The sequence below is a fragment of the Dromiciops gliroides genome, chromosome 1 (genome assembly GCF_019393635.1).
Source record: "Dromiciops gliroides isolate mDroGli1 chromosome 1, mDroGli1.pri, whole genome shotgun sequence".
NCBI classification, from domain to species: domain Eukaryota; kingdom Metazoa; phylum Chordata; class Mammalia; order Microbiotheria; family Microbiotheriidae; genus Dromiciops; species Dromiciops gliroides.
Window position 1 is genome coordinate 55,632,061 of NC_057861.1, and position 22,400 is coordinate 55,654,460.

The 22,400-nt window shown below is 46.5% G+C and overlaps 2 protein-coding genes across 8 annotated transcripts in view; both read right to left on the minus strand.

Moving 5' to 3' along the window:
• Nucleotides 1-6,219: 6,219 nt before the first annotated feature.
• RPS15 (ribosomal protein S15) lies at nucleotides 6,220-12,964 on the minus strand. Its single transcript, XM_043990395.1, has 6 exons — nucleotides 12,926-12,964; nucleotides 10,373-10,462; nucleotides 9,600-9,743; nucleotides 9,135-9,220; nucleotides 7,593-7,827; nucleotides 6,220-6,373 (listed from the first exon to the last, which is right to left on the minus strand). Exons 1-6 carry the CDS (start codon nucleotides 12,962-12,964, stop codon nucleotides 6,260-6,262), a joined length of 708 nt encoding a protein of 235 aa, XP_043846330.1. The 3' UTR covers nucleotides 6,220-6,259.
• Nucleotides 12,965-16,341: 3,377 nt separating this feature from the next.
• Nucleotides 16,342-22,400, minus strand: part of DAZAP1 (DAZ associated protein 1) — a 40,877-nt gene continuing 34,818 nt past the window's right edge. For 3 of the 7 annotated variants that reach the window (XM_043985059.1, XM_043985050.1, XM_043985104.1), the window contains 2 exons: nucleotides 22,188-22,364; nucleotides 16,342-17,386 (listed from right to left, as the gene is read on the minus strand). In XM_043985059.1, coding sequence (XP_043840994.1) covers nucleotides 17,211-17,386; nucleotides 22,188-22,364 — 353 coding nt within the window. In that variant the 3' untranslated portion in view covers nucleotides 16,342-17,210. Of the gene's footprint in view, nucleotides 17,387-19,774; nucleotides 19,865-22,187; nucleotides 22,365-22,400 lie in introns of all 7 variants that reach the window. The other 4 variants (XM_043985078.1, XM_043985068.1, XM_043985095.1 and 1 more) reach the window with 3 other exon arrangements.

Genomic DNA, 22,400 nt, shown 5'->3' on the forward strand with positions numbered 1-22,400 from the left:
CATCAGGATGATTGGAGACGGCCCCACACAGGAAGGTAAAGGGGGCAAGGAAGAGGTCAGACGAAGAACTGGGAATATTTGAGGAGAGAGGCAGCATTAACAAATGGGGGGAGCCAGGGAAATCTTCATAGGGAAAGTGGCACCAGAGTGGATACCTTGGAAGAACTGAAGGGCTTCTCAGGATCCTTCCAGGCCCACTGCTATGATGTGAGGGCTCTCAATGCGATCCTATCCTAGAGGCCATAGAGAGCCCCTGATGGTTTTTGAGGAGGGGAGTGACATGTCCGGCACTATTGTTTTTTACATTTTAATATTTTTGTTAAATATTTCCCATAGAAATATATATGTATATACACACACACACATATGTGTGTACATTTAAATTAACATTCATTGGGCAGCTAGGTGGCACAGTGGATAGAGCACTGGCCCTGGAGTCAGGAGGACCTGAGTTCAAATCCAGTCTCAGACACTTAACACTTACTAGCTGTGTGACCCTGGGCAAATCACTTAACCCCAATTGCCTCACTTAAAAAAAAAATGAACATTCATTTAAAAAAATTTTGAGTTGCAAATTCTTTCCCACCTACCCCTTGCAAAGGCAAGCAATACGACATTGATTATACAATGTGAAGTTATGCAAAACACACTTCCAGGACTATTTCTTCAGACTCTACTTGCAATCGTGTGAAGGAGAAATTGGAGAGAGGAGACACTGCAGACAAATACTCACTGGGAGGCTAGTCCATAAAGAGTTCGGGCAGGGTGTGGTGAAAACCTCAACTAGGCATTGGCCACTTGAGTGGAGAGAAAGAAACAGAGCCAAGAGATGTGGAGGCAGAAACAACCATATCTAGTAATGGATGAGGTGCGCCAGAGAGGCAGGAGAGGGAAGAAGACAATGATGACTCTGAGGCCACAACACCAGGGGATCAGGTGGTCCCCTCCAGAGAGCAAAGGAACTGGCTGACTACATGTGATCCCTGCTCTGGAGGTAGCTGCTGAACATTGAGGACACACACACACATACACACGCACACCCTGGGGCTATGGGCAGGAAGGCAGGTTTCTACAGGAAGTAACCTTTGAAGAGCATCTTTCATGCCAAGGAAAGAGGGAGGGAGGCCTGAGGGCATGGGACACATTGGGACACAGGAAGGAGTCCAGTCTGGAAACTCAGTGGAGTGGAAGGTATTAAGGCTGGGAATACAAAATGAAGGCAGTCTGGAAATTCACCTGCCTTCAATAGGGAGCCATGAAAAATATTTTGAACATGACAAAGAGAACTTTTGCCTAAATGGCGAGAGGAATCCAGGAGGAAGAAGTCATGAGACAATATGAATCTGAAGTGAGATCAAATAACTTCTATATGTATTTGGGGGGGGGGGGCAGGGCAATGAGGGTTAAGTGACTTGCCCAAGGTCACACAGCTAGTGTCAAGTGTCTGAGGTTGGATTTGAACTCAGGTCCTCCTGAATCCAGGGCTGATGCTTTATCTACTGTGCCACCAAGCTGCCCCCTTTTCTATATGTATTTTAAAAGGATAATGCATAAGGGAGATCCTGGATGGGGGAAAAAGGCAAAAGAGCAGCACCAGAGTCAGAAGACCTTAGTTCAAATCCCAGCACTGGCATTTACTAGCTTTGTGACTTTGGGTAAGTCACCTAACCTCTCTGGGCCCCGAGTCTCCTTATCGATAACAAGGGGTTAGGACTAGATGTGATTCTATAAGTGAAGAGAAAGTGGGGTCAAAGATGACAGACTTCCCTCCTGGAAGGCAAGACCCGCACCTTTACTGGAGTCAGAGATGCGGATGCTAAGTGCATATTCTTTCCTGAGGGAACAGGTAGAATTAAGGCTGGGAATCAGAAATAGGAGCTGGTTTTCCACTTGTAGTGGAAACTTGTGTGGAGGATGCCAAGTTGGGTGGATGTGTTGTTGAGACATAGAAATCTCCTCTCTCTCCCCCCTCTTTCTCTCTCTTGTTTTTGTTTTTGTGGGGCAATGGGGGTAAAGTGACTTGCCCAGGGTCACACAGCTGAGGCCGGATTTGAACTCAGGTGCTCCTCAATCCAGGGCCAGTGCTTTATCCACTGTGTCACCTAGCTGCCCCCTCTTTCTCTCTCTCTCTTTCCTCCCACCCCCCCACTCCAATGGAGCCCCCATCCATGGTTCCCCTTAAGTTGTTGGCTGGTGCTTCAGAGCAGAGCCAGAGTGAGATTCCTCTGGATCATACCTCCATCCAACCATTACAAGGCTAGGGTGGTGTCAAATCCACCTCTGAGTAGAGATCCACACTTCCATCCCATCCCCAACCTGTCCCTTGGCCAAGAAAGCAGGGCTCTTCTCTGTTCTGTGGGAAGCATTTCTAATATGGAAATATCAGCAGAACAAGTAACCAGGCTCAAACCAGGCCCAACCAGCTGGATAGAGATTAGGTTCCCCCTCCACCACAAATACCTGACCTCCAACCTCTACATCCTTTAGTATTGGGGAACTCGCTATGCTGCTTATTCCATGCTCAAATTCCCTAACAGAACTGTGAGCAATGTTCCTCCCAGGAACCCGTGTGTTTCACATTCTGTGTATTTGGGAGCTTTGGCAACAGCGTATCTGACCTGATTTGTAGCTCCCAAATTCATATACTCCTAGGTCCTTCTTTGAAGACCAGAGTGTAAATGAATCAACTACCAAGAATTAAAACGCATATTGATTGATTGGGGGTGGGTGGGGATTTTAGCTCAAAAACAAGTATGGAAATCATCATGCATCAAAATGGGAATTGGCTCGATTAGATAACTACATTCCTACTGTCTACAATTGCCAGATTTGGAGCCAAGAAGACCCAAGTTTAAATCCTGCCCCTGAAATCAACTTCAGCTTATCTGCAAAATGGTGATAATGCCTGTATTACCTATGCCACATGGTTGTGATCAAATGAGATAATTTATGTATTTTTCAAACTTTAAAACTCCAATGTAAATGTCAATTCTTATTAAAAACATTAATGCCTTCTAACTGTAAGTAATCAACATATATATGTATGTATATATGTATATGTATATGTGTATATATATGTACATTCAATGGCCACTACAGGCCAGGCACTGGGCAATATCAAGAACTGACCTGATCCCAATATCCACCATCAGCAATTTCAGGCCTTCCTTAGCACCCCCTTTTCCCCTCATCTCACAACACAATCAAGGACACTCACAAATGACAATGACCAAAGTCCCTGAGACAGCAGGGGCCTGTGACCCCCACCCCTACCCCCAGTAAGGAGCAGACAGAGCAAGGAGGTAAGCAGAGAGAGCTTATGAGGGAGAAGGGTTATGAAGGAGAAGAGACATCCATGGAAGTTCACTGGAACAGGAGGCTTCAGGCCATGTTGGAAGTACTTCTGTGAAGATAGGGCAGAGCAGCAGGATACCTTTCAAAGGGTCCTAGGGAACTGAACTTTTTTTTTTTAATTTTTGCAGGGCAATGAGGGTTAAGTGACTTGCCCAGGGTCACACAGCTAAAGTGTCAAGTGTCTGAGATCACATTTGAACTCAGGTCCTTCTGAATCCAGGGCCGGTGCTCCACTGCGCCACCTAGCTGCGGCTCTAGGGAACTGATCTTGCTGGAGTATGTTGAAGCTCCTGGTTAGGCAGGGTCTGTCCCTCTAAGCCTATTGTTGTTGAAGATTTCTATCCTACAAGATGGGGGGGCAGCCCTGCCCTGCAAATCTGACTTCTGAAAGTGCCCACTGAGGGCAGCTAGGTGGCATAGTGGATAAAGCACTGGCCCTGGATTCAGAAGGACCTGAGTTCAAATCTGATCTCAGACACTTGACACTTACTAGCTAGCTGTGTGACTGGGCAAGTCACTTAACCCTCATTGCCTCACCAAAAAAGAATTAGACCTTTCACACACAATCCAATTTTTTAAAAGAAAGTGCCCAATGAGCTTCTCTTCCAGCCAGAGATGGAGACGGTCCATACAAGCAACTGCTGGAGAGAGAGCTAGAAAACCCCAAACTATGTCTTTTTAAAATATGGTTTTCTTAAAACCGCAGATAGTATTGTCATCCCCATTTTTCCCATGGCAGGATGGGAGAGGAGTTCTTTGTTCTCCCATATCTATTTCAATCTAGCTTTGCAAATCCTTGGTTTTTTTGTGAATCCAAGTTCGGTAGCAGCACAGGAGAGCATAACAAAACACTGGGTATCTTCAGGGACTCAGTGTGGGAAGGAGTGGGAACCCACGAGTCCAGATGCCATAGCTGACCATCAGCTGACCTTGCAAAATCTGGTCTCAGGTTCATCCACACAATCTAATAAGCACTTGAGTGCCTGCTATGTTCCTGGCTCTGGCTATACAAAGATAAAAGCACTAAGATCTGCTCTCCATTAGCATCCACTGGAGGAACCCAACATGTACAGGGATAAGTCTGGACAACAGCAATGGAGCAAGCACAAAATAAATTTGGGAGGGAAGAGCAAAGAGCACTAACCTGGGAGATCAGAAAAGGCCCCCTAGTGTGGGATATGGCACCTGAGCTGTCCTTGAGGAAGAAATTAGGAAATCCTACTGGGTGAAGGGGAGGATCTATACATATTCACAGGCCCAGTCTGGCATCACCACCTAATGAACATTTTAAACTGAATGTCCCAGAGGCATGTCAAACTCAACATGTGTAGAAGCATATTTAAAACTTTGTTTTTAGCTTAACCAAAGGTACTAATAGTTCTTCCCAGACTTTTCCCCTTAGGTAAAATATGTCAAAGAGCAAGAATGAAAGCTAAGGTCTGCAAAATGGATTATAGGTAGCAAACAAGCTCAGAACAAAAAACCAAGTCAAGGGAGGGGTTACAAGGGGAGAACCCTTCCCCCTCATTCTGAGTGGATTATGGCATTACTCAAAGAGGCCCCTTCAAGTTACTCAGGGGAAACTCAAAGAGGTAGACAAGAAGGAACTGATTAATTAAAAAAAAAACTTTCATCCTATCAGAAGAAAGGTGAGGCTTAACAATGATTCAACAGGGTGATCTTTTCCTGGGCGCCAGATCCCCATAAGTCAGGTTTTCTTGTAGGTGACTGGCTTGGAAAGACACTACCTTCCGGGGTAGGAATGACTGGACATAATGGTAGCCTTTTTTCCTCCACCAATAGGACTTAACTTTCTCCCCAAACCCATCCATCTCAGAAACCTTCCTATTCCCACCATTTTTCCAGGCACTTAGGTTCCCAACTAAACCTCTCTCCCTACCCTTTATATCTAATCAGTTGATAATGCTGGACAGGGCTTAAACTGAGCCTCAGCTTCATCAATCAATGGTGATACAAGCACCTTGTCCCCAGGGTTGGTCCGATTAGTCAAGCCATTTGTAAGCAGATGTAAAGCATTTTGAAGTTAGCCATTCTCTCTTCTGGTCTCCTCCATGTCACCCAAAGCCCACCTGCTCTTACTTAAGAGTTTTTCTGCGTCTCTCAATCCATCCCCTCTCTACTTTGCCTTCCAAGCTATCATTCCCCTGCATGCACTTGAAGAAGCAATTACAGACCACTGCACCCCCACTTTCACACTGGATAGCTGCTATCTTTGGTCATGGCCTTGTCACCTCTGGCTTCCTTGAGGATTCAGCTAAACCATCTTTATGTGTCTGTAGTGTTCTTCCTGGGAAGGCCAAGCTGCTTGAGAGGAAAGCCTGTTTCACTCATTCCCAGCAAGAATTTAGCAGTGTCTACTTCCCACAAAGTGCTTCCTGTTTGTTGATCCAGAGAGCTAATCCTCCTACATTGTCTCATACACTGACTGGATTGTAAAAATAACTAACAACACCAAGGAAGGTCCATTTCTACCTCTGCTCTCCCCAAGTAGCCCTTCCCTCAAGTCACCAGCACATATTAGGCTGGGAGAATCAGAAAATCACAGTTCAGCCGTGTGAATTAATGAAGATGAATAATTAACCCAACAGCTGCTATCCTGGGCATCCCCGTGGGGCTGATTAGAGAAGGGGAAATGCTGCCTTCAGCTAGACTAATCTCTGGGGGGTAGGTCTTGAAGCCAACATAGCCTATGAGATTATACTAACAGAACCAAAGCTGGGAAACTGGGTCACAGGCAAGGAAAGATGCAATGGACACTGCAGTAATTTCTCTCGACACAATCTACTACCTCAGGGGCAAAAGCCTTCCCACCCTAGCCAGGTCAGGTGCCAGAAAATGCCACACTTTCACAAGAACCTTCTTGTTTTTATTGTTAGGATCTGGGTTACTTGAGAGGGATGAAACGAGAAGAGTGGGTGGCTCCAATACCCGGCCGGCCATGTTTCACAGGCTTGTAGGTGATAGAGAATTCGCCCAGGTAGTGTCCAATCATCTCGGGCTGCAAGACAAAATGAACAGCTGTGTTTACAGGCACCTTACTCTGCCCATCTCTTAAGCATTAAATAGGCTCCAAAGATCGACAGCTCAAGCGACAGAAAGCCAATTTGTTGAAGCCCTTTCATTTTATAGCTTAAACTGTGCCTCATAAAGGGGGTGTATTGTGGGGCACATTGAAGAACATGGGGCACGGGGTCTGGAAAGCTCTGGATTCCAATCGTGGAAGTACCATTTGTGATTTAAAGCACTGAGCCTCTTTCCTCACCTGGAAAAACGATCTACAATGTGAGTTACTGTGCTAAGTCACACAAGCAGCAAACAGCTGAGCTGCCATTCAAGCACTCTCTAAAATAGGGCCCCACAATTTGTGCTGCAACTTAAGACACAGGGAGAGTGTCTACTTGCAGACTTAATTTAACTGAAAACATCTCCTGTTTTGCTCTGTACCATCCCTGACCTCTTTATCATAAGGCTGCTCTGTCTCATCCCCAAGTCAGTCCTTGGAGGCTGTACTAAGCAATATCCCATGGCCAACGCACAAAGCACTTTGTGATGCACTCAGAATAGTTGATAAGGGCAGGACTGAGAGTGCCAAACTGTCATCTCAAATGAGAAAACTGAGTCGATCAGAAGCAATGACCAGAGGGGCAGCATGGCATAGTGGCCAACAATTTACATGAGTAAAAAAGACCTGAACATCCATCTTTATTCAGAGTGCCAAGCACATAGTAGGTGCTTAATATTTATAGATTGACACTTGGTAGCAGCTGTGTGACCTTAAGCAAGTCATCTGTTCTCATCTGAACAATGGATCCACAACCCTACCTCCAAGGACCCTTCTGGCTTTAAATATGACCTATTTTTTGTTTAAATAACATTTTTTATTTATAATTTTGAAGTCCAAATTCTATCCCTCTTCCCCCCCCCATCCCTGAGTGGTACAATTATGTAAAACATTACCATGTTAGTCATTTTATAGAAGAAAACTTGAATAAAGAAAAACAATGAAAGCAAAAAGTAGCCTGCTTCACTCTGTGTTCAGTATGAGTTCTTTCTTTGGAGGTGGACACTCTGACCCATTTAAGGTCATACATGGGAATAATGGGGACTAGGAATTTACAACCACATTCCTGACTCCTCATCTTTTTTCCCCTCCCTTGTCATTTTACTGTTTTCATCAGCAGAGTCTGAACACCCTTTAACTGTCTGCCAGTCCTTACCTTAATTTCAACCTGATTGAAGGTCTTGCCGTTGTAGACGCCCACCATACTGCCCACCATCTCTGGCAGGATGATCATGTCTCGAAGGTGAGTCTTCACGACCTCTGGCTTTTCCATGGGGGGTGCCTCCTTCTTGGCCTTCCTCAGGCGCTTAAGGAGGGAATGCTGCTTGCGCCGCAGACCCCGGTTGAGTCTCCGCCGCTGCCGGGCGCTGTACAACTGCATGAGCTGTTCACTGTAGATCAGGAGAAAGGAAACAAATTATCAGGATCTACCCAGTCAGCCCAGGAAAAGCCATTGCTCAAAGTGTGAATATGACCAGGGCCTACTTTGGGGGTAGGAAGAACAAGACTAAGAGCAGAGGCAACCAAAGGGTACCATATTATAGTGCTAGGCTTGGAATCGAAGATGACACTAGAATGCTGTCTCAGACAACCTAACAGATGTATGACACTGAGGGAGGCCACTTTTCTTCTCATTGGTAAAATTAGAAATAGCACCTACACCATATAAGGTTATTGTGAGCATCATGAGAGAATACATATAAAGTGCTTGAAAACCTTAAAATCATCATCACTCCTCAGAAGGCCTCTCTCCTTCCTCAGCCACATGCTTAACTCCCAAAAACCATCACCAAGTTTCTCAAAATTTAGTTTAAATCTAACCAGCGGGGCAGCTAGGTGGCGCAGTGGATAGAGCACTGGCCCTGGATTCAGGAGTACCTGAGTTCAAATCCGATCTCAGACACTTGACACTCACTAGCTGTGTGTCCCTGGCCAAGTCACTTAACCCTCATTGCCCCAAAACAAAAATAAAATCTGCCCAAGGCATAAGGATTTTTCTGATGTACCAAAGATTTGACTCTAAGCAGAAACTGTCCAGTGAGATGGAAGAAGCAAGCTCCCTAAGATCTGAAGCATCTTTCCCCTAAATCTCCCCAGAGTTTGGTAAAAGTCTGCTAAGAAAAAGCCAGGGGGTACAACCCCAGGGGGTTAGCCCTAAAGAGACCATAGAGAGCATTCGGCCCAAATCTTACATTTCACATTTCATTGAGACAAAGGAGGAAAGAGACTTTTCCAGGCCTAAAGAGCCAGGCAGGGGCTAGAACTCTGCCGGCCTGACTGCAGGGGAGGCAGGGCAAATCCAAAGTGACCCGGGGAAATGGAGTCAAGCATCTTAACCCAAAACTTCCAGACTAAGCCCCGGTTTCCCGCTGGGGGGCAGGCTAAGAACCGCCCTTTTCTGTCCCCGCAGCGTTCGGAGCAGGGCTTGAGGGCCACTCCCCCGGCTCCCAACCTTGTTCTTGGCTGGCACGCCGCTGGATACATCGGGGAAAGCCCCAGCCCTTCCCGTCTGTCTGAGCGACCTCCTGGGCCTAGAGCAGACGCCCGCAGCATTCCTTGGGAAAGGAGCACTGGGGGCCAGGGGCTGGCGCACTGACCGTACCGGCCAGCCTGGGGCGGGCTCCCGCGAGGTCCCATGGGGGCCTCGGGACGGAGAGCCATCGATACCGTGCTGGGGGTGGGGGTCTCTGCTCCTTACTAGGACATGTCCAGGAGCTGATCCAGGTCCACGCCACGGTACGTGAACTTCCGGAAGGTTCGCTTCTTCTTCTGCTCCACTTCCGCCTGTGAAGAGCCGGGGACCCGGGTTAGACTCCGTGCCCGCGGCCCCGAGGGGACCTACCCCGGGGATGGGGAAGGGGTGTCCCCTGGGGGCAGGTAGCTCCAGGTCGCTCCTCTCCCCCGCCCCGCACGAACGCCAGGGCCGCAGTGCGCGGGACCTCCAGGGCCTCGCGCGCGACAACCCCCGGCTCTGGCGCCCGGGACTCCACGGGGCCCCCTGGCCGACCATGACCGCCCCTCAATATACGGCGGCTAAGAAACCCTGGAGGGTCTCCTAGGGGAACCAAGGTGTCCCAGTCCAACCCGGCCGCCTCAACTCTGGATGCGGATGGATACAAAACACCCGCCCGCTCTCCCCGAGCCATTCAGCGCCAGCACCTACCATCTTGTCTGCTGTCAGGAAAAGACCGCTCCCGATTGCGCAGGCGCAGATATCGGGCGACGGCACCCCGCGCCGGCGCAGTGGCGCTACACGCAGGCCCCGCCCCTTCCGTTTCCCCTTCGTGGGCTGGGAGTGCGCCCTCTCCTGGCCAGGAGGCGCAAAGCAAGCGTGTGCTTTGCGAAAGAGGGAGGGGCGTGAGATGCCTCGAGAGGCTGCCGGTTGGGGGGGGGGGGGTGGAAGAGCTGGTTCGAATTCTGCTCCGGGCATTTAGGGCTGCACATATAGAACTTCTATGATTAAGTCCCCGGGGAGATAAAGTCTAACTCGTTCTGGGTCCCCAAGCAAGTCTTTTCCCTTCCTGGGGACCGAGCTGTACACATCGTTACATCTAAAGTCCCTCCCAGGGTCCTTCCCATGCTGGTTCCCCCACCCCAAATCTGATAGTCCCTGTTCAATGTTCCTCCCAGCCCTGATTCTCTAGGTTGTGGGTTCTAAGGTCCTCCCCATCTCTCTCCCGCCCCACACACCGGTCTGAAATCCCTCTTAGCCCTGACATTCCATGTTCTAAGAGCCAGCTCAACCCACAGCCTTGGACAAGTGCCTTTCCTGGGTTCTCTCTCCCTTTCTCCGCATCTCTGCTGCTGCCGCCGGATTGCAAAGGCAGGTGGTGAGGGGAGGGGAGCCCGTGTGCGAGTCTCTCCAGGGAGCTGCGTAACCCGGGGAAAGAGGGGATTCAGAAACCGCCTTTCCGATGTCCCAGGTGCCTTTCTTACCTCAGGCGGCCCCAGCCCACAAACAAGCAGGCCCCGGGGAGGGAACCAGGTGGCTCTGATTAGGACCTCAGCCTCCAGGTGGTCCCTGACCTGGGCACCAAGAGACCAAACTAAGCTCTCACAACCTAATCTCCCAGAGCTGGATTGCTAGAGCTGAAAAGGTGCTTGCTAACTAACTAGTCCAGGGGTTCTTCATCTGGGGTGGGTGAACTTTTTTTTTTAACCTTTTGATAATTATTTCAACGTAATTGGCTTGCTCTGTAACTCTTATTTTAGGTGCATAAAAACATGATTCTGAGAAGGGCTTGCCCATAGGCTTCACTAGGCTGCTAAGGGGCTTCATGACAAATAAAGTGAAGAACCTTTGATCTAATCCAGCCCTGTTGTTTTTGTTTTGGAGGCAGTCAGGGATAAATGACTTGCCCAAGGTCACGCAACTAGTAAATGTCTACGGTCAAATTTAAATTCAGGTCCTCCTGACTCCAGGGCTGGTACTTTATCCACTGCACCCCGCCCCCCAATTCTGTTTTACCGGAAGGAAGCCGGTTCAGCCTTGGGAAATGACTTGGCCAATGAATATCAAGGGCTGGGAACAGAATCCTGGTTTCCAAATTCCTAGGCTGGGTGAGAAGAAAGGCATATCGGTGATTAGTAGGGGGCTCAGCTGTTTCCTTGTCCTCCTGACTAGGTTGAGTTTGTCCTCAGAATTTGCCCTTTGGGACCTAGAAACCGGAGAGCTGCCAGTGTGATCTCTCTCCAGTCATTCCTCCCCTCTCCATAATTCCCTCTCTATTCCCTCAAGAGTTGAGCTGGGAAGGAGAGCTGAGCTTAGGTTTTTCTGTCTATGGAGTCTGCCGTTGCCTTGTGTTCCATCGTAGGGGAGAAAAAATCCTGGCTGGAAAAGGACTCTGTGACCAAGAGACCTTCATGTTGCCTCTCTGCGTGTTAGTTTCTGTAGTTACAAGCAGGTCTTCTCTCAGCTCATTCATTCCATTTTCTAACAGTTATGCTGTATAGCTTCGTGGATTTAAGAGCTGGAAATGAACTTGGAGTTTGGTTATCTAGTCCTAACCTTTCATTTTACAGATGAGGAGGTGATGACCGGGGGCTCCTCCTTCTAGCTGCAATACTCATGTTCTGAAGTTGTTACCTACTCTGATGTCCTGAGTGCAATTCTTTGATTCTAAAGAAAGCACAAGGCCTCAGTCTAGCCTGGGGAAGGCTTGAAAATTGTGCCTCTTGTGTGTTACCGTCTACTTGAGGCTCTCAACTTTCACTTGAACAATGCCATCTGACATCACACAATACCCGTGGGGTGGTGGAAAAGGTTTACTGGCATTACCAAATACGTGCATTTTATAAAAATTTATGGGGGCGGCTAGGTGGTGCAGTGGATAAAGCACCGGCCCTGGATTCAGGAGGACCTGAGTTCAAATCCAGCCTCAGACACTTGACACTTACTAGTTGTGTGACCCTGGGCAAGTCAATTAACCCCCATTGCCCCGCAAAAAAACAAAACAAAATTTATATGAAAAGCTTTCCTGTCTTGTGCCTTAGGCAGCTGCCTAATAATAATTCACATTGCCAAAGCACTTTCAAGTTTACCTTACCTTGCATATCACTCATCTGGAAATTTTAGCATTAGGCTATATCCTGTGAGCTGGACCTTACCTTTCCTCAGCCTGGACTTAGCACAAGGCCATCCATGCACATATTTGGCAATGGATAAACAGCAGACCACGTTTGGAGCAATAGAAGGCCTTGGTGTTATTGTCCACTTACATTTTGTGTCTCATCTCGGAGCATCTGGGGGAAGGGGGCGTTAAGTAGATGACTTCTACCAAGAAGCAGCTGCTGATCTCTAAGGAGGAATATGAAAAGTCCTGACCAAGAGAGACCAGCCTGGGTTACAAACCAGGCTGAGGGAAAAACAAAACAAAACAAAAAGCCAGTATGAGGCAGCCTGCCAGTCACAACTCACAGCTTCCCAGAGCATCGAAGGAGAGGTCAAAGCCCAGAACCCACATTGGAGGGTACTTTAGAAAGCAGTGTTCTCTGAAGTGTCAGTCCAAGTCTGGGCAGAGATGCCTTGCTGGTTTTTTTCTTTAAAAAAACCACATTATTTCAAGCCTTTTTGTTGAATCATATAAAGCCTGTGGTCTAAAAGGTGAACTGCACTAGGATAATTTACTTTCTGGATACTAAACCGCACTAAAGACCAAAAAAAAAGTACTTTCATGTTGATTGGTTCATGGAATCAAGTTAAAACTTGCTAGAAATTGTAGTTCCAGCGATTCATTTTTCAAAGCCTTTCCACATGTTACTTCCCTGAGAAGCCAGTCTCTGGGGTGAATTAGCAAGTGGAAATGGCCTGAATCCAAAAGGGAAGGGGATGTGTTGAGAACAAACCACCTATTCCTTCTTCCCTCCCAACATTACCTAAATTATTTTTTTGTGGGGGGGGGGTGGGGGCAGAAAGGGTAGAGATATGTTGGGAGGGGGTTTGTGATGCTTTCCGTGAGATGCTGGGTAAGGTTAAAGACTAATTCCTACTCGACTGCTTGGAACAGCTCTCTCTGGGATCCTTTCCATTATCGCTAGAAAAGATGGTGAGGCTCTCTCCACCTACACAAGTTTTATTTCAAGAATCCTAGGATTTTTTAGAGCTAAGCAAGGCCTTGGCAATCATTTAGTGTTGAGGTTCTTACTCTTTGTGGTGTCAAAAGATCCCTTTGGCAGCCTGAAGAGACCTGTCTACTGCTTTTCAGAATCAGTTTCCAATCAAAGGAATTCTAAAATTTCAGTTAAAACTTGGTCAAAGTAAATGTTTTCCCCCATCCAAGTTCACAGAACCCAGGGTTAAAAACTCTGCTTTGGTACAGAAGCCCAGGCAGGAAGCTTCAGTGACTCAACCAAGACTAGAAGCTAGGTTTCCAACTCCTAGTCAAGCACTCTTTTCCACCACAAAATTGTTTCCAGGGCAGCTAGGTAGGAAGATTTCAGTGATCTCTACCTACCATACTGCTAGTCAGCCTAGCCCCAATGTGTAGGAAATGGTACTGTCTCCAGGGACTCTTCCTTGGATTTTCCAAAGAGGAACAACTTTCCTTCTTGGAAATGCACGTGTGTTAAAGATACTTAAGTATATATGGGACTTCTCTCTCCATTGCCTCTGGAAAGGCACATGGTGGATTTAAAGGCCACACACTAAAGCAGCTTAGGTGGCACAGTGCATGGAGTACCGACCCTGGAGTAAGGAGTACCTGAGTTCAAATTTGGCCTCAGACACTTGCTGTGTGACCCTGGGTGAGTCACTTAACCCTGATTGCCTGGAGGATGGGGGGAAAGACACACACATTACTAACAATGATTTAAAAGTGGTATAAAAAGATGCAAAAATATTCGTAACACCTTAAAAGGTCACTGAGTGAGGAATAAGAGATGAAATGCCCTGGTATGTTAAAAGACGTAGAGGATAGCCTAATTTAGTATGTGGGATGGGATGTGGATAAGCAGCTCAGGATTTATCCTGGACAAATTCGTCAAGGTATTATTGTCTTATCCCATTAGTTTCATGATAAAAAATATTGAGTGACTGTAACCCAAGAAAAGCTTAGCTTGTCCATCCCATTTCAGATGGAAAAAGCCCAATCCTCTAGTAGTTTAGACTCGAAAGCATGGGAAAAGATTAGTTGGGGTATATATTTTAATTGGGGAGGGAAAGGGTGAGTTTTGACCTGGGATTTTCATTAGTGGGGGGAGCCTTGAGGTGATTAAACTCCTGCCAATGCAGAATGGCATTGTGTCTGGACATTAAGTAGGTAAGTGGTTTGCCCAGCTGTCCATCAGTAAGCTTGAGAAACCAACCCACATTTCCTTGACTTAAGATAGCTCTCTTGTCATTTGTGCTGTGGCAGACCATTTCCTCCAGGTATAAAATATAAACTCAAATTCACCTGCAATGTCCACAGCTGAAAAACTTAAACTCATGAGATCCATAAACTTCACGTTTTTCACTGCAAAAGTTATGTCCAGCAAAATGTTGTTTGGATTGTGATTTAAAACGTGTGCTTCTGTTTGCCCCACTCTCTGAAGTTCCGGCATCCCACTTGACCCAGAGGGGTTGCTATTCAGTCAAAATGCTCAGGATGCCAAATTTTCCTCAAGCTCCCCAGGGGCAGGTCCCCCCACAATGACAGGCTCACCAGTGGCACCAGCCTCAGTGAGCTCAATTGCAATGACATATCCCTCCCAGCTGCCTCATACATTCAGAATTTGACTCTAGGCCTGCTTGAGGGCAGATGCTGCTCTAATAAGCCTATGATGGGGGGGGGGGGGCGGCGGAGGTTGCAGGGATCTGTGCCAGCAAATGTCTGGGGTCACTCTGTGAAAATCATTATCTTAGAGCTCCCAGGGAAGGCCTTGGAGGTCATCTAATCCAATCCCTTCATTTTACAGATGACAGGAAGAAAGGTTAAGTCAATTACCCACGTGTAGTCAGTGAATTAGTGGAAACGACAGGTCTCAAATTCAATCCACCACCTCATCACTGGGATGACTAGAATTTCATATGACTGTTTCCTGGACATTAAGATCTCCACAGAATTCTAAGAGAAACCTGAGAGCACCTTAAGGTCCCAGTTTAGATCCAAATCCAACAAGAGCATGAAATTCATTCTCTTCCTTCTTTCGATGAGTCAGGGTTGGTCAACTGAACACAAAGCCCTATGGTGCACCCCTCTCTGCTGGTTTGGCACCTTCTTATGGCCTATGTACTTGGTGAAATGTGGTAGATGAAACTGCGTTGTATACAGCAAACTGCTGCCAGGCTATGAAATATTCAGAGAAATCTGAAGGCTGTATGCTGGACTCTCAAGAAATAACCATTTCCCACCCACCCCCCCAGCCCTCCTAAGCAACCCAAATCACACCCCCAACACCCCTGACCCACATGCCCCACCCAAACTTGGCCTAATTTTAATTGGTGCTCCTACCCCTACAAGGGATCTTGCCAGGCAGAGTTGGAAGGAATCTTTGTGATCATTTAGTCTAACTCCACTCATTTTATAGGTGAGGAAAGGGGTGCCCAGAGAAGGGAAAGGGGCCCACCCCAAATTCAGACTGTTCGAGTAACGTAAGGTGAGAAGCCTCTAATGAATGAACACCCCAGATACCAAAGCTTTCAGGATTCCACCACTAAGTTGAAAGGTCAAGTCAACTTTCAAAGGGCCGCTGTTCTTTTCAAAGTACTCTTCCAGACAACTTGCAGAATCTACAAGTCACGCTGTACAGGGAGTGTTTTTGTGATGAAGCAGGATGTAACAGAGCATTTGATTGGGTGTCAAAGCCCAAGGCTGCAATCCTCTGAAGCCCAGAGTGACCTCAGAAAAGTTACTGAACTTCTTTGGGCCTCAGTTTCCTCACACCTCAAATGAAGGGGTTGGACAGACGGGTAGGACAGTTTTGAAAGGACTATGTTGGATTTATGATAGACTTTTAAAAACCCTCAATAACAACTGTGAGCTGCCCACAATGGAGATTCACAGCTTCACATATTGTCCTTTTTTTCTACTTTGCATGGAGATTGAAATGTCAAATTTAAAACGAGAGGACCAGACTAGACGGCCTCTAGGTTCAGGTGCCTTCCAGCTCTAATCCATGATCCTACAGCAGGGGTTCCAGCTGACAAGAACTAGCCATATGAACCTGAACACATCATTTAACCAGTCTGTTCCCTCATCTGCAAAGTGAGTTAATAACTCATATCACCTACCTCACAGGACCAATTTTGAGGAAAGCACTCTAGAAATGTAAATTATCATTATTATTATCTGTGCATTTAATCTCCAACAGGCACCAAATACCAGAAACAAATTAAGATTAGACAATCCACCACGGGTGGTGTGTTGAGAACAACAACACTGGTGGGGAGGGGAGGGCAGGGGGAAAAAATGGAATACAAACTTGTGTTTCTAATCCAAATGTACTTTTCTTTATTCAAACCAGGGGTAATCACTGGTTAGTGCAAAATGCACCAGAACTTTTCCGCCTGAGGAAAATCTACGTCTCACCAAGGCCTCTGTGACCCCCCCAATGAAATCCACAAACCGGATTTAAAATTTTGAAGCACAGATCTAAATGCCTGTGCCCTTCCTAAGTGACCCTGTGCGCATCAACACACCTGCAATGCTACCACAGTTAGTCAAGTGGCAAAAGCAAAAGCACAACCAAACTCAGTAGATTTCTTCTTTGAACTCCCAGAGTTTCTGGACCAACTGCCCCAACCCCCAAAGCCAGGAATAAGGGCTTTAAAACTGACCCTCACTTCCACCAGTACTAACGGAAACCCTGTATTAAATTAAAAAATAAGCCAGCATACATAGTAGAAAATTTCTCTTAAAAATTTCACAATCTGTAAATGTATATTTTTTTCTTTCAACATAAAAGTTTACAATATACGGTAAAACAAAAGGCTCAGGAAGAATCATTTTTAAAAAAAAAAAAGAAAAAAAAGGAAGGAAAAAAGAAACCTGAAGTTCTGAATTAAAGCTGAAGACTTTTTTTAAAACCCTGTAGTTTGAACCAGTGACGTTTTGTTTTATTTGTGCTGATGGGCTAGAGAAAGGAATATATTTAAAAACTGCAGTCCAAACACCCACAGCTTTGCCTTCAAAAGCCATTCGCCCCCTCCCCACCTCCCCACCCACCCCCCAAATGGTTTATTAAGTTGTTCTCCATCAAGTATGTGATTGTCACAAGTTCACAAGTTTGGAATTCCCGGTTTCAGCTGGTACCAGATATCCCATTGTGGACAGAATTCCCTGATTTCTAGCCCAGGCTAGCGTCTATAAGGGTGAAATCCTTGCACGTTATGGTTCTGTCCTCGTCCAAAACCACTTCCTCCTGCAGGTGGGCCACCTGATCCGGGCACCGAGGGTCCTCCGTAGGAGGGGGGTTGCTGGCTGGGATCTGAGAAACCCTGTCCAAAGCCACTCAAGTCCTGTCCATAACCTGCTGAGAAGGGAGAGAGAGATTACAGTGAGCTTTGGTCAAAAAACTGACCAGAATTCAAGACAGGGACATTGACAAGACCACAGTCATAGCAATGATACAACCCCCTCCCCCCTTCCCCGACCAGATGGGTCATTCTGGGGAAAATAATTTGGTTGCCATCAAATGGAATTCTTAATCATCAAAGTAGATAGGTGACTTGAGGGGAGATGGAAACCCTTATTATTTTAGATGGCTCTACTAAAAAATCCAATTCAAATCACTGGCTTATGCTGCTAAAGGCCTAAGTGGGGAGGTAAGGTGAGGTAAGGTGAGGTCAGGCAGCTATCCAGTGGAAGCTGAAATTGCACCAAGTTCCTCATCCCTTTGGCTACTTGTACCAGCAGAAAGGACAGAAGAGACATGGAGACTTACCTCCCCCTTTCTCCCACTTGCTGAGTGCTGACCCCCTCCCACTGACACCAGGGGCAAGTTCGCACATATGCTGCGACCCCTTGCCCCTTGGGTTCAACAGAGGCCCAGGTTTTCAGTCTCCATTGCCAACCAGGCACCCAGCATTAGTGTTCAATTCTCTGCACGAGAGGACACTGTTACATGCCTCCTTCAAAAGGAGACATGGCAAACAGAAAAGATCTGGGTGGGCAATCCATTTTCTCATCCCTTTTATCAGCTTCAATAACCACATCCAATTCCAGCCAAGTCACCAAAGCAATGGGAATGTGGGAAGTATGGGAGAGTCAACACACTTCCACATGCAACCACTGGCAGGGAGATAAGCAAAAGGAATAATCCTCCATGTCCCCCGGTAATGCCTGAGACGTTGCTCAAAGTGGATCGTGGATAGATTTGCTCAAGCACAGAAAGGGAAATTCACTTCAGAGAACTTGATGTAACCAAGAGACCTGCTCCAAGCCCAATTCTTCAACCTGCTCCTTCAAAAAGGTCATGTGGAGGGGTTTCTACTGACAAGAATGAGGTCCAACAGATTTCTAAAAAGCAGGATGAAGAGATGAGTGGCTAAGAGATGAAGAGATGAGTGGCAGTGCAGTACAGTGGAAAGAGGACTGAACTAGGAGTCAGCTTCCAGTCCTGGCTTCCCCAAGGTGTGACCTTGGGCACATCACAACCTCTCTCAGCCTGTTTTCTCATCTGTAAAATGGGGAAAATAATGCTTGTAGAACCTGCCTCACAAGGATATTGTGAAGATCAAATAAGTGCTCTGTAGCCACAAAGTGCTACAACCATAAAAATGTAACATGTAAAATGCTATATAGATTTTTTTTTTTACTGGGGATTGAAGAGTTTTCTCGGATGGCATGCCAACATTACGGTATCTAACTGCTCTATTAGTTCCTGTGATTGGGAGATGTAAAAATGTCAATTAACCACAGGACCCTTATGTTTTCTTTTTTAAAAAATCCAGACACCACTAAGAAATTTACACAATCACAATATGGTGTCACTTAGATGTTTTTGGATGTGCAAGGTTAATACTGACTTCCAATGTGAGAACACTTCTTGGCATAGCAACAATATTGTTGCTTTCTACTTTTGCTACTCCGCTAACACCCTCCTATTTCTAATGGCATTGGTCAATGCATCTGTTACAAGCTGCTTAGGGACTTGACCCCCTTGAGCCACTTAATTCAGCCATTTTAATGCAAAGGTCAGTCATCCATCACAAATATACTTTGAATCACCTATGTGGTTGGTGGTGAAGCTCAAGATTAAAAAAAAAAAGAAAATGGAAAAAAAAAGGAGAGGGAGAGAAAGAAAGAACATCTCTCTCACAAGCACTGCATCTTGGAGGTAGAGAGCAGCTCTAGGTCTGTGGACTGCAGGCCCTGTTCAGAGCTCACAACTGTTCTGAACAGTCTTACCGAATTCCTTCCCTATAAGCTCTCTCACTCATAGGCAGTGATCAACTTCTTCGCTCCAGACCCATGGGGGCAACTTCCTACTTCAGAAAACTACCCAAATCCAAAGCAATCAAATCCAATGGGCCCAGAGTAGAGGGGAGTAATAAATCAGTTGCTCATGATAAACTTAGTTCAGTCGGTAGAGGTCCGACGAAAACTAGTAGCGCAATGACTTGGTCAATGGAGAATGGGATCGGGGTTATTGGACATTCAAGCTCTTTTGTGCTTTAAGGTGGTGGTAGTTTTGTTGTGCATTGCTTCAAAACAAAACAAAACAACCCAGCTGGGGCCAACTGATAATTGTAGCCAGTAAAGATCCTCAAACCAGCAAAAGCAAACATTTCAGAACTGTACCTCTAATTTCCACCCCCACCCAAAACGAAAACAAAGGTAGAAGAGACCCTGTTAAGAAACATTCATTTCCCAAGTGCAGATACAGTAAGAGCATTGGTTATAAATAGGCTCCACCTACCTAGGATATATCACTGCTCAGCCTGACCATAAGAGTGTAAACAAAGTATTGGCCCGAAGCCTGAAGGGTCTTGAGAATAGGTACCCAGCCCTAGTAAGAAATGAGGAGACCAGGGTGACTAACCCCAAGACAGCCTTGTACAGATAGTAACTTTTTTTAGGGTGGGGGAGACAAATATACCAGGGCTTATGGTTACTCTACACCCGAAGGTTTACATATTTTTTTCCACCCATCGTATATATAGAAGTGCTTTAAGGTGTAAATAACATCTATACAAATGCAAAATAATGATATAGTTCAATGCCTTTAAGATTGAGTAATGCTTTTTCCCCTGAGGCATTTTGTTTTAACTATGAAGGAAACAAAATACATGCAGTGTTGGTGAACTGCCTCTGGGACAGTAAGTAATCCAGTAAATAAAACTGCAAAGGGCATGCAGGGGATAGAAGGGGTGCTTCTATTGCCTAGACAGTATCACCTTTAATGACTGTATGAAAAACCAGCCCTAGCAATAAAAGGAAGACAAACTTTCAGCTGTGGCAATTCGATGCTAAGGTAAATGAATACTTGGGGCCCTGTGGGATCACATCCAGCAGAGTTTTGTACAGAAACGTGGAACTTCAGGCCCCAAATCTAATTAATGGTCCTCTAGCCCCAGCCCTGCCCCGCACCCCCTTGCTAATAACTGTTTCCTGAGACAGGACTAAAGGTAGCATGCTGCCTTTCATCCACATTTCCCAAGAAAGGCCTGACAGAACTAGAAAAACAGGTTCTACAGAGATACCTTCTTAGAGCACTGTATCAATACTGTCTCTCAGAGTAAGTGGAGAGCTAGGCCTAACTTCTGTAGCTCTAAGGAGGCTTTGCCTGTTGCAAGGGCAGATGAAGCTAGTTTACTTTCTAGGCAGCAAGGGGGGAGAGGGGGAAGAGGCCAGTTTCTTGGGGTAAGAAAATCTGCTGACAGATTAAAAGATGGGCATTATGGTATTGGAAAGAACAATGAATGGCAACTTGGGAAACCTGGGCTCTGCTGTTCCCTCTGCCATGGGCCTGGGCAAGTCACTGAAGCTCTCTCCATCTCAACAGCCTCAAATGGAAAAGGACACTACACCAGCTGACCCTCTCAAACCCCTTCTCTAGCCTGCCAATTCTTTCACACACCATCCCCCCTCCCAACTTTGGTAATCCTCTGCCATCAATATGAATCTTACTTTCAGTGAAATTCTGATGCTCTACACCACAGAAATCACTAACAAGTGCTGGCTCCACTCTATGTACACAGACATGCCCCCTCCCCTTACCCCTGGGGGACTTTGGGGAAAGATGTTGATGATGTTGCCACTCTACAGAACAGCTCCTTAAGGTACTTCGGGTCAGCTTCAGCTACCAACTAGAGAAGCTACTTAAAGCATGGTGGCAAGGGTTACCCTGACTTTATCCGATCCCTGGGTCATTCAGCCCCCCATTCCCTCCCGCAGCTGAGGCCAGCATCTGACACTTCAAAACAAAGGCAGCAGGCTGGCCCCTGGAAGTCAAGTTCATCACGCAATGCTGCACGGCTGGGATTAGGAGAGCAACTGAAGCCCTGGAGCATGAAATCTCACCCTCCACACTGTCTTCCTGGGGCTTTCAGCGTCACATCATGGAATTTCACCTCGACCTCGCTAACTCTCCTTGACCACTCACAGCCTCGAGTTCCACAAACTGACAGTACCCTGAAGGATTTGCTTCAGAATTGACTGCTTTTCCATTGCAAGTGCCCTTGTATTCTTGCCCTTATGAGACTAAGTAAAAAAAAGTAAAATGTGCTGAAAGTTTTGCTATAACCTTCGGTCATTTTGAATTCTTCTCCATCAATTCCCCACTCCATCTTTTTTCCTTGCGAGCAGCCTGAAGCTTCCCACCTCCTCCTAACACTATGAAGCTTCTTCCCAAGTCTCTCTAGTTTCCCCCACCACCTGTTTCTGAGGCACCTTTAAGGTGAGCCACCCAGAACTAGCCTGGGCTGAGGCCATCTTGGGTCAACTCAACAAGAGAAAACATCTGACTGACAAGGACAATATTGTTCATTTCTAAACCAGCTTAAACAAAGTTGGGAAATTAGAATGAAAGGGAAGAAGATACAAAACTAGTCAGTGCACACATTCCTGTCCTTCACCGTCATGAGCACCCCTACTGACTGTCTGGGTATTTGGGGAGCCAGAAAACTTAGCATTAGCTCAGAAAACAAGTCCAGGAAGAATGCTGTGTATGAGAACCCTGAAAGGCTGTAGTTAGGCTTTTTAAGAGTTTTCAAAATCAAGATGCGCTTATACTTTGGGCTTATGTGTGGAAACCCTGTGTGCCCCCAACACATTACCACTACAGGAAAAGCACAGGATTGGGGGGAGAAGCGCAATGCCTAACGACTTACCATACTGACTATAAGGGAAATCGGGCTGGGCCGCTGGGGGTTTGCTCATGTCCTGAGCTGCCTGAGATGGTGGTGGTGGGAAAGCTAGCGGTGCTGCCCCTGGAGTGGCAGGTGGAGGAGGCACTCCCGGAGGGGCAAATTGATCAGGTGGAGGTGGCGGAGGCCCATAGCCAAAACCTGAAAAGAAAAAGCAGAAGAAAGAAAAAAGAGAAG